The 11,465-nt window shown below is 45.6% G+C and overlaps 1 protein-coding gene across 4 annotated transcripts in view; it reads left to right on the top strand.

Moving 5' to 3' along the window:
* The window catches only part of SH3PXD2B (SH3 and PX domains 2B), a 62,715-nt gene that overhangs the window by 11,661 nt on the left and 39,589 nt on the right, over nt 1–11,465 (top strand). For 2 of the 4 annotated variants that reach the window (XM_008579731.1, XM_008579730.1), the window contains exons 2-3: nt 1,936–2,011; nt 9,006–9,082. In XM_008579731.1, coding sequence (XP_008577953.1) covers nt 1,936–2,011; nt 9,006–9,082 — 153 coding nt within the window. Of the gene's footprint in view, nt 1–1,935; nt 2,012–8,633; nt 9,083–11,465 lie in introns of those variants that run through there. The other 2 variants (XM_008579728.1, XM_008579727.1) reach the window with 1 other exon arrangement.

The following is an 11,465-nucleotide window of genomic DNA, read 5'->3' as shown; positions in this document are numbered from 1 at the left end:
CTCTTTTTTTTTTTTTTTTTTTTTTTTTTTTTTGTCCTTTTTGAGACCAGCCGCACCGCGCTCAGCCAGTGAGCGCACCGGCCATCCCTATATAGGATCCGAACCCATGGCGGGAGTGCTGCTGCGCTCCCAGCGCCGCACTCTCCCGAGTGCGCCACGGGCTCGGCCCTAATAATCTCCATCTTAAAGGAGTGTTTGAGGATTTAATGAGGGAATGTTTCTGCGGAATCTAATCCATACCTGGCATATAGTAGGTGCTCAATATACATATTTCTCTCCTCTCCCACTTCGAGTCCTCTCCTGCCTCTCAAAATGCCTACACAATAGCTGTGTTTATTTCTCCCAGACTTTCCAAAGCTTCTTTCATTCTATCAGAGGGACAGATCTGAAGTGTCAGGGTGACTTTCTCCTTGAGGTAAAATAATGGGCAGGCTTTTCACATTCCACCCATTAATTTGGGATGCTTAGGACTCCCACGCTGTCTGCCTTGATTCCCTGGCCCAGGTACTAATCAGGACAGGTTGGGTTATGTTGCGATGACAAATAACCTTACTATACAACAAGGGCATCTTGTATCCCACTCAGGCAACATGTCCATCAGAGGTTATTGGGGGCTCGACTCTGACCTCAGGCCCCTGGCTGGCAGAGAAGCCACTATCAGGAGTGTAGCCAGTCCTCATGCCAGAGGGAAACAGAGAGTGTCAAACCATCCACCAGTCACAAATCTTCCACCCTGAAGTGACACATCTCTTCTGTTCACATTGAATTGGCCACATCCCACTTCAAGGGGGTGGGGAAATAGAAATCTACCACGTGCTCAGAAGAAGAGCCAGAAATATTTGATGACAGCGTTAATGACCAGCCCACCTTTAATCCATAAAGTAGCACTGCAATTTGGTATCATTATGCCAGACTTACAGATGAGGCCCTAAAAGGTTATGTCACTTCGCCGAGACTATACAGAGAGTAAGTAGCAGATCTTTGTGATTTTTGTATACCAAATTGGATATTTCACATTAATTCCTCAAAATGTCAGAGATGCACTTATGGCACCATTAAAGGTTTTCGGTTTTGGAACTCTGCCCCCGTTCCTCTTCTACCCCCCACAGCAACTTATGCCTACCTCGCACATAGTGCCTCCCACACCACCTTGTCATTAGCAGCTTATTTTTCAGGCTCCTTTCTAGGCTACAAGTCTTTTCATCTCTGCACCCTATACATTTAGCACAGAGCCAGGCACAAAGCTATCTGTTGAGCTGAGACGGGGAATTCTTTGTGGGTCAGGGGAATTCAGTGATCTCGTAGGCATAAACCTAACCAGATTAATTGAGTCTTAGTGATTCCTTCCTTAACGCCACCTGGCAATTCTTAGGAAACAGGATGAGCTGTTGTCCATGAAATTCTGGTGGCCCTAAGGGTGTTCACATTTCAGTTCCTGCAGCTGTAGACCTCCAGGAAAACTGAGAACTCTGAGCCTTCACAAATTTGGCAGCTGTGGATATAAAGAACTGTTTTCATTGGGGTCCTAGATTCAGTTGAAATTGCCTTCCCCACTAGTTTAGGTTACTGAAAAACTGAACGAATTGAACTTTTTGTATATCAAATCACATATTTCATGTAATTTCTTTAAAATATCAGAGATGTAGGGCCGGCCCGGTGGCTCACTGGAGAGTGCGCCGCTTGGGAGCGCAGCGGCGCTCCTGCCGAGGGTTCGGATCCCATGTGGAGACCGGTTCCCGCTCACTGGCTGAGCGCGGTGCGGGCACAACACCAAGGGTTGCGATCCCGTTGCCGGTCCCCGGTACAGGCGTGACACCGAGGGTTGCGATCCGTTACCGGTCAGTAAAAAAGACAAAAAGGAAAAAAAAATATATCAGAGATGTATTTACTGTGTGATGAGAGGTTTTTGTTTTTGGTATTCTCCCCCTCATTTAGATGCAGATGCTGGACAAGTTTCCCATGGAAGGAGGACAGAAGGACCCCAAACAGCGGATCATTCCCTTTCTGCCAGGTGGGTGGGATGTGTGCTCCCAGCATTCATGGGCCCTGGGGGCTCTGGTATAGCTCCCAGATTGCTCAGGACAGTTTATCACCTCGTCTTCCTTTATCAGGGTACGTTGTACCAATGCCCGGAATCTCAGTCATTTGTAGAAATTAGTGACTGAGAATATGGACTTTGGAGCTTGATGCTATATCATTTACTAGCTATATGACCTTGGGCAAGACCCTTCATCTCTGGGATCCTCATTTGCTCCCATCTCTGAAATGGGAATAACATTATAACATTTTGTTTTGTTTTCTTTTCTTTCTTTCTTTTTTTAAAATTGAAACATAGTTGATTATACATATCTGTGGGGTACAGAGTTGAATATCAATACCTATCCGCAATATGTGATGCTGAAATCAGGATAATTAGTATATTCAACATTATACAATGTAATTGTTTTTTGTGGCCCTTTACCGGTTCCTCCCTTACCCTGCTCTCCCTCCCCCAGGAAAAACATTTTTTGTAGTGAGTGGTGTCTGCTGCTATAGCCAATGTATTCGTTTTCTATTCCTGTGTAACAATTACCACCAGTTTAACAGCTTAAAGCATTACCCATTTATTATCTCATTGTTCTGTAGGTCAGAAATTCAGGCAGGCTCAGCCGGGTTAGGGTCTTACAAGTCCAAAGTCAAAGTATTAGGTGGGCTGAGCTCTTATCTGGAGGATCTAGGGAAGAATCCACTTTGGTTCTCATTCAGATTGTTGGCAGAATTCAGCTCCTTGCAGCTATAGGACCACGATTCCTGTTTCCTGGCTGGCAGTCAGCCGGGACCCCCTCAGCTTCTAGAAGTTGCCCACATTCCTCATCACACAGCCCCCATCCATCTTCCAGCCAGAAACGCCAGCAAGGGGGCATTGAATTCTTCTCGTGCTTCAAATCTCTCTGACTTCCCCTTTTGCCATGGTTGGAGAATGCCATTTACTTTTAAGGGCTTGTACAGTTACCTGGCTAATCCAGGAAATCTCCCCCTCTTAAGGTGCATGTAAAGCATTTAATATCTCATCATATACACAGGCTCTGGGGATTAGGGTGGGATATCTTGGGGGGGGGGGCGGTTAGGAATTCTAGCTACCCACCTGCCACACCTATCAAGTATTCTCTGAGTACCAGATGCCTCACCAGCTGCTGTGTAGGGTTTAATGCAGTTATGGCTAGTCCCTGTTCTCAAGGCATTCAGTGTCCCTCCCTCAGAAAAATCTCTTATCTGGGCCGGCCTGGTGGCGCACTGCTATAGTGCGCCGCTTGGGAAGCGCGGCGACACTCCCACCGAGGGTTCGGATCCCACATACAGACCGGTTCCTGCTCACTGGCTGAGCGAGGCGCGGGGGCAACACCGAGGGCTGTGATCCCATTGCCGGTCCCGGTCCGGTACGGGTGCGACAAAAAAAAAAAGACAAAAAAAAAAAAAAGAAAAAGAAAAAAAAAGAAAAATCTCTTATCAAATAATAGTGTCAAGACTGCAGCTCAAAAAAGGGTGTTACCCAAAGCAGGGTTATTGCTTCAAGTAATAATAACTCCCATTTATTGGCTATCTGCCATGGGCTGGTTGCTAAGCTAAGTGCTTTGTATTCATTACCTAGTGTAGTCCTGCAGGGTAGGCATTATGCCCACTTAACAGTGAGGAAATTGAGGCTCAGAAAAGCTATAAGCACTTGCTTGGGATTCAAACACAGGTATGGCTGGCTCCAGAGTTCATGCCTGGAGTCAGACGACCTGGGTTTGAATCCCAGTGCCCCCCACTCACCAACTCTGCTACCTGGGGTAAATCACTTAAGCACACTGAGTTTCATTTCTTCATATGCAAGTTGGAGATGATAATGGTACTTAAATGGTGGAGTTGTTATGAGGATTTTGTAAATGCCTGACAGGTAGCTAATGGCCATCAGGCACTTACTATTATTATTTTTATGTACAGATAATTAGCAAACTGATGAGGAGGGCCTTTTAGATCTTTTTTCTATTTCATACGAGGGAACAGGCTCAGAGATGGGGCGAGACTCCCTGGGTCCCACAAGCACCCTATCTCCTGTCCCCCACTCCAGGACATCAGTGGGTTCTTCCAGATGTCATCATCATTGAATAGGTTGAGAGAAGGGGTAGATGTGTTTGCCAGGCCCTCCTCCACTGAGAGAATCCTTTGCCTAAAAAAGCTAACATTTTTAGTTCCTCCACTGGGAAAGTGTACAACCACGCTGGAATATTTTTTCCTGCTGGAGAAAACCCAGTGTGCCAGCTGCCACAGCCAAATATCAGGGCTCGAAGGCACGTGCTTTGGAGTCAAGCAGACCCAGCCCTGTGACCTCAAGCAGGCGCATTCCCCCTCTGAGCCTCAGTTTCTACATCTGTTAAAAATGGGACAGTAGGGGCCGGCCCGGTGGCGCACTACTACAGTGCGCCGCTTGGGAGCGCAGCGGCGCTCCCGCCGAGGGTTCGGATCCCACATACAGACCGGTTCCCGCTCACTGGCTGAGCGAGGGGCGGGCGCAGCACCGAGGGTTGCGATCCCGTTGCCGGTCCCGGTCCGGTACGGGCGCGACACTGAGGGTTGCGGTCCGTTGCCGGACACGAAAAAAGACAAAAAGGAAAAAAAAATGGGACAGTAGACCCTGCTTCACAAGATTCAATCCTTGGGCACATAGTAGGTTCTCAGTAAAGGCAGAAACAGGGTCCCTGAACATTTCTTTGAAATTTCTGGGTTTCATATGTTGGAGTCATTCTTGACCAGTGACCAATCTGGATATAAAGTTAAACTGGGCTCTAAATGTAGGTTTTTCTTCAAGAAAGGAAAGGAAAGCAGTGAGTTATAACTCTTTACTGGATGAAAGGCAAACCCAGCTCTGGAAAAACTTCCCAAGACAGAGAACTTGAGCCGACCCTCTCCCGAGCTCTTAAAAGCTTTTGTGGTTACGTAATCCTTTTCCACCCAAGAATTAATGAAAATGCTATTCTTAAGGACTTGGCCCCTTTGTCCCTGCTCAAGGCACCCACTTGTAGCTTGGAGAGGTCCCGATGGGCCCCAAGACCCCCGTAGCATCCTTTCTGAGCCCACCTCTTAGTTTTTTCTCAAGGCCAAGGCCAAGGGCAGGGAAGCACGAGAGAAACGTCCCCTCTCCTAGGGGTCAATTTTCTGCCAAGACTGCCGCATCAGCAGAACAAAAGCCAGTCTCATGTTAGCACAAAGGCAGGGGGAGGGGAGCACAGCCCCTGCAATTTTCCATCCCAGCAGGAGCTGGGGAAGCCAACTTGGCAGAGGATGCAGCTTGAAAAATAAGAATTACAGTTTGGCCTTTCTCCACTGTGGAAAACAAAAGCCGACCCGTTCCCACCAAAGGCTGTTCTCTCCCCTGAGCACCCTTTCCAGTCCAGGAAGGTGGCAGGCTCGCCCTCCTTCCCCGAAACACACAGAAATGCTTCATGTCAGGCACAGACGAGGGGCCACTGCCCCATTAGCCCTTCAGTGGGGAGGCACTGGCCAAAGAGGGGCTGGTTCTTGTGCCTAAACCACTGGCCACATGGCTCTGCCCCATAGCTGGGGCCTGAGCAGTCACTCCAGCTCTGCTGCAAGTAAATGGTGCATTAACCCAAGGAGGCAGAGCAAAGAAAGCAGGAGGCTGAGGAAAGAGTGTGTGCTCTTAATTGCAAGTGTAATGCAATATCATCTAAAGTGCTACTACAAAAAAAAGTAATTGCCCCTTTGTGAGCACCTACTAAGTGCCAGCCCTGTGGAGATTACCTCTTAGAGATAAGGGCTGCTCTCCCATTTTACAGATGAGGAGACTGAGGCTCTGTGAGGTAAATGCATTTACCCAAGGCTGCATAGCCAGCAGGAGGAAGCCTAGGGGTTGGCCTGTGGCCTCAGCAGTCCCCACTGCTGCCATGGGGCTTCCGGCCCCCCTTTCTGGCAGGGCACCAGATATGCACCCAGAGATCCCTGTCCCACTGAGACCACATAGGGAAAGGAGTGACACTTTTGTCCTCGTGTCACACCCGTGGGAAACACTGAAAGCCCCTGAGTTTTCTGTCCTTCTCTCGGCTCCCGTAGGCTGAGCCTTGGGTGAATCCTCACCATGGAGCTCTTTAGCTGTGTGGTGGCCTCATCATGGGCCTGTGCCCACTTTCGCAGGCCAGGGCCAGTACCATGCCGGTTGTAAATATTTTGATCCTGCTTACAACCAAATCGTACTAAAATGGGACCAAAATACTTTTGGTTATGGACTCCGCTCCCATTTCGAGAAGTACTAAGAGGGAGGGAAGTATCTGCTGTGCAGGGTCTCTCTTTCCAGGCACACATTCCTTATATTTGCTGAAAGCTCAGGACACTCCTGAGGGTTCCAAATCACAGTAGTCCCACCCATGAGGGCCAATGAATATGGGAACAGGAGGTATTTGATTGTCATAATGACTGGGGGAGGGATGGGGTTGGGAAGGGCTACCAGATTAATCCACATTTGGACCAAAGATGCTAAACACACTGCAGGATGGGGACAGTCCAGGGAAAGATCGTCCCACCCAAAATGTCCTCAGGGTCCTTCCTTGTAGGGAAACACCAACACTTCATGCCAGGAGGCCAGGCCCGCAGCCATCTTGCACCCCACTGGCCCCCAGCACCGGCACAGAAAGGGCTGCACCTATCAAGTGAATGAAGGAGTGAGAGCATCGGTGCCAGGGGAATCGGGTTGTAAACCCCTTCCCACTTTGCTGCATAATTTTCTTTTTTTGTTCTTTGTGATATGAACATTTCCTGATTCTAGAAGCAATAAATATTTTTGGGGAAATTATAAAGAAGAAAACAAAATTTCCCTGTCTTCCACCCTTCAGAGATTAGCACTTTGAACCCTGTGATGCATTTTCTTCTAATTTTGCCTTTCTAACAAGCACAGGTGTATCAGAAATCTGGCTGACTCATAAGCAGAATTAAAACCACTACCATTATAAAGAAAGGATATTCCTTATTTTTAAGGAATATATATGTCATCTTACTGTGGTGGTGGTTTTTTTTTTAATTGGTGGAAATGAGCCCAAAAAGGCGTACTCTCTGGGGCCGGCCCGGTGGCGCACTCGTAATAACTTCGTATAGCATACATTATACAATGTAATTGTTTTTTGTGGCCCTTTACCGGTTCCTCCCTTACCCTGCTCTCCCTCCCCCAGGAAAAACATTTTTTGTAGTGAGTGGTGTCTGCTGCTATAGCCAATGTATTCGTTTTCTATTCCTGTGTAACAATTACCACCAGTTTAACAGCTTAAAGCATTACCCATTTATTATCTCATAAAAAGGAAAAAAAAAAAAAAAAAAAAAGGCGTACTCTCTGCTGACTATAGCTATCTAATTTCCTGATAGTGCCCTTTTGCACAAGAGCAAGTTGGCAAAGTTAGTTAAGATGTTGTATTAGCCATAGGGTCTTTTTGGGTGCAAATCTCCCTTACAACCTTGCACTGCAGATCTTTAGAAGTCACTTGGTTGTTTTTCAACATCCCTTTTGATTCTGTTATATCATGAAAACTCTTACTAACCTTCTCCACCATCCTATCCCTGCTCACCCAAGCTTGATCTGTGGAGACAAAGGTCTTACCAGAAGCCATCTGAAATCAATGGTAATCTCTCCTCAGCCTGCCACACTCCTGACCCAAATTTCTCTCCTTGACCTACCTCCTAGGACCCGAAATAGGTAAAGCCCTTAGTAGACCTCCATGCCCTGCGCTCTGGAGTAGCTCTGGTCTTCCTGTACTTTCCTCTTTGACCTACCCATAGAGACCTCCTTGTCCCGCTGCATGAGGCTTGTCTCCATCCTTCATCTCTTTGGCCCTCCTTGAGATTTTATTGTGAATTTCTGCCACCCGCTGCCTGTGGGATGCATCCAGAGCAGTGAGCCTGGGTTGTCTTGCTCTTGAATGCATGCTCTTTGTCACCGTCTCCCTAAGAGAGAATCTCCTATCTAAACCCTTGGGGACCCACTGATTTGCTTTAGCAAACCTCCCCCATAACATTTCAACATCTTGGATATTTCCAAGGATCTTCAGTGGCATCATGTGGATGCCTGTATTCTTCTGTGATGCACATTCTCTGCCCATATGTCATCCTGTAGGTTTGCAGCACAATGCCCCAGCGTTTAGGATGTCTCAGTTAGTATTTGGTGAAGTGGGAAGTGGGAAATTTAAAATCCTGAAGACTCGGAACCCTACTGTTACAAACACTAATTGGGAAAGGAATTGGAGGGATTTGTCATCTTTGCAGGTGGAAGCCACATCCATACATTTATCAAACTTCAGTGCCGCAAAATGGACTGAGGCCCAATCAATCCCTACTTGGGCAGACCCCATGACTAGTAGGAAAGGAGGCCTGTAAAAATAAATAATGTGATGTGGGCGATCAGAAAGAGGCAGGAACTCTTAACCCATTTGAGGGGAGTAGGAGTTTCCTATCAAGGGTGCTGGGTGGGGTAGGAAGGGGAGGGTACCCCAGGTAGAGGGGAGGCCCAAAATCATGAAAGAGCATGGGGGGTCTAGGGTACACAAGATGAGAGTGGAAGGTGAATGAGGAAAGGAGACTGAACTATTTTATCTGGGTATCCGCTGTGTGCTCACCCAGTCTGAGAATCCTGGGTTTGGACAGGATCTAAGGTTCAACTGATGATATGAGTTTCATCTGATTCTAGGATCCCGGTAGGGGCCCCTTCCTTTCACGGACTGTTTCCAGCCTCCCTTATCTCGCCAAAACTTACTCACTAGGTCCAGTTCCCTCAGTCCCTTATACTAGAGCCATGAACAGGGCTTTAGGGGACCACATACGGGGTTATCCAAGCCCTGTGGAAGTCCAGCCGGGCAGTATTGGTGGCAGCCAGGAATTTTGGTGCCACTCAGACCTATCCCAGAGACAGCCACATCCACACCCTCTCAGGTCACTGAGAGCTGGTCACTGCTCCCTTACATCACTGTATGTGCTGTCATCCTCTGCAGGCAAAATTCTCTTTCGACGAAGCCACATCCGGGACGTGGCTGTCAAACGCCTGATACCAATTGATGAATACTGTAAGGTAAGGCTGAGAAACGCCAACTTGGTCTTTCGTTTCCTTTCTGGTTATGAGATGCTCATTATGAATAATTTATACGGTTGAAATAAATGTAAAGAAAAAAAAGTCACCTATGGTCACCCTCAACCTAGGAGGGATGAATAAAGTTGGACCCTTATCTCATACCATGCACAGAAATCAACTCAAAGTGAATCATAGACCTAAATACAAGAGTTGAAACTATAAAACTGCTGGAAGAAAACATAGAAGAAAAGCTTTATGACCTTGGGTTAGGCAAAGGGTTTTCAGATATGACACCAAAAGTATAAGCCATAAAAGAAAAACTGGTAAAATTGGACTTTATTAAATCTACTTACAAACTTCCATACCTCAAAAGATACCATTAAGAAAATGAAAAGAGGGCCGGGCCCCATGGCACACTCGGGCAGTGGCACTCCCGCCACGGGTTCGGGTCCTATATGGGGGTAGCCGGTGCACTCGCTGGCTGAGCGCGGTGTGGACACCAGGCCAGGGGTTGCGGTCCCCTTACCGGTCATTAAAAAAAAAAAAAAATGAAGAAAAAAAGAAAATGAAAAGACCTGTCTGTCACAATCTGGGAGAAAATATTTGTAAATCATATCTGATAAGGAACTTGTATTGAAAATACATAAAGAACTCTTACAACTCAATAATAAAAAGACAACCAAATTTTAAAATGGGAAAAAATCTTTAATAAAAATTTCACCCAAGCAGACATAGGAATGACTAATAAGCACATGAAAAGATGTTCAGCATCATTAGTCATTAGGGTAATGCAAAATAAAGCCATGATGAGATACTTACACAGCCACTGAAATGGCTATAATCAACAAGACAGATAATACCAAGTGTTGGTAAGAATGTGGAGAAAATAGAGCTTTCATTCTGGTGGGGCATAAGATGGGAAGCCACTTTGGAAAACATTTGGCAATTTCTTCAGAAGTTAAACTGAGTATAAGACCACTCTTAGGTATATACTCAAGAAAATTGAAAACTTAGGTCCACACAAAGACGTGGAAGCAAATGTTCATAGCAGTGTTAATTCATAATAGCCTAAAAAATGGAAGCAATCCACATGTCCATCAACTGGTGAATGGATAAAGAAAATATGGAATATCCATACAATATAATATTAATTGGCAATAAAAAAGCAGCGAAATACTGATAAATGCTACAACCTGGATGAATCTCAAAAACATGATGCTATGTGAAAGAAGCCCGATGCAAAAGCCTACATATTGTATGATTCCATTTATATGAAATGTGCAGAAAAGGCACATTTATAGAGACAGAAAGCAGCTTGTGGTTTCCTGGGCCTGGGGGCAGTGGAAGTGGAGATAGACTGTAAATTAGGTTGGGAGAAATTTAGAGGGGATGGAAAAGTTCTAAAACTAGATTGTGGCGATGGTTGCACAACTCCGTCATTTACTAAATATCATTGGATTGGGCACTTATCATGAGTAAATTTTATGGTACGTAAATTATAACTCAATAAATCTGTAAAAAAATTTTAAACAAAAAGGGGCAGTGTGGGGACAGATGACCCTCTCTTGGCAGGAGATGTCAAGGAAGGGTAGAACCACTCCTGACTGAGCGTCTCCTCTTTGCCAGACACGACCTCATTCATCCCTCCAACGACGTTGAGAAGTAGGTTTTATTATTCCCATTGTGTAGATGAGGAAATGGCACCCTAGCAAATTTACTTACGACAATAGTATTGAAGAGTTTGAGAACGGAACCCAAGCCTTTTGTGCCTGGACACTCACAAACCACTTATGGCCTCTCTGAGAAAGTAAACTATAGATAACATAACAACTGTATTTACCAGACTCCAGTACTTGAGGCCTCCTTCCAGATTTTCATCATACACTACCACCTATATTATAATTAATACTTTTCTTTAAATTAGCTCACTTTTTGAACTTCTTAAAATAATATACTTTAGAGGAAACTTTATATCACAACCATAATATAAAACTGGTATCATGCCATAAAAGTAAAAATAGAAACAAAAAATGTTCTTAAGTCTAGGTAGCTGTTGCATGTCTACCTGAGCTCTGCAGAGTCTGGTCCTGCTCTCAGGAAGCATGTTAGAGAAGTTCTATGTCTCTGGGGAATTCTTTTTGAAGTTAAAGAGGATTAAAAGAACTGAAAAAATACGAACTTACTTCCTAGCCACGGCATTGTTATTTACCATAAGCATCTTGCTGCTTCTGAAATCATCTATGGGAACCACGATATTATTGTACTTGGTACAATACAGAGAGTCAAAGGGGTTAACTACTGTTTGTCAAGCAGCTAGTATAAGACAGAAACCTTACAGTCACTTCCATGCTTATTCTGTAGCACAGCCCTCTGAGATGGGTGG

The sequence above is a fragment of the Galeopterus variegatus genome, unplaced genomic scaffold, assembly GCF_000696425.1.
Source record: "Galeopterus variegatus unplaced genomic scaffold, G_variegatus-3.0.2 Scaffold1948, whole genome shotgun sequence".
NCBI classification, from domain to species: domain Eukaryota; kingdom Metazoa; phylum Chordata; class Mammalia; order Dermoptera; family Cynocephalidae; genus Galeopterus; species Galeopterus variegatus.
Note: the sequence above shows the minus strand (reverse complement) of the source record. Positions and strands in the feature narration are given on the sequence as shown.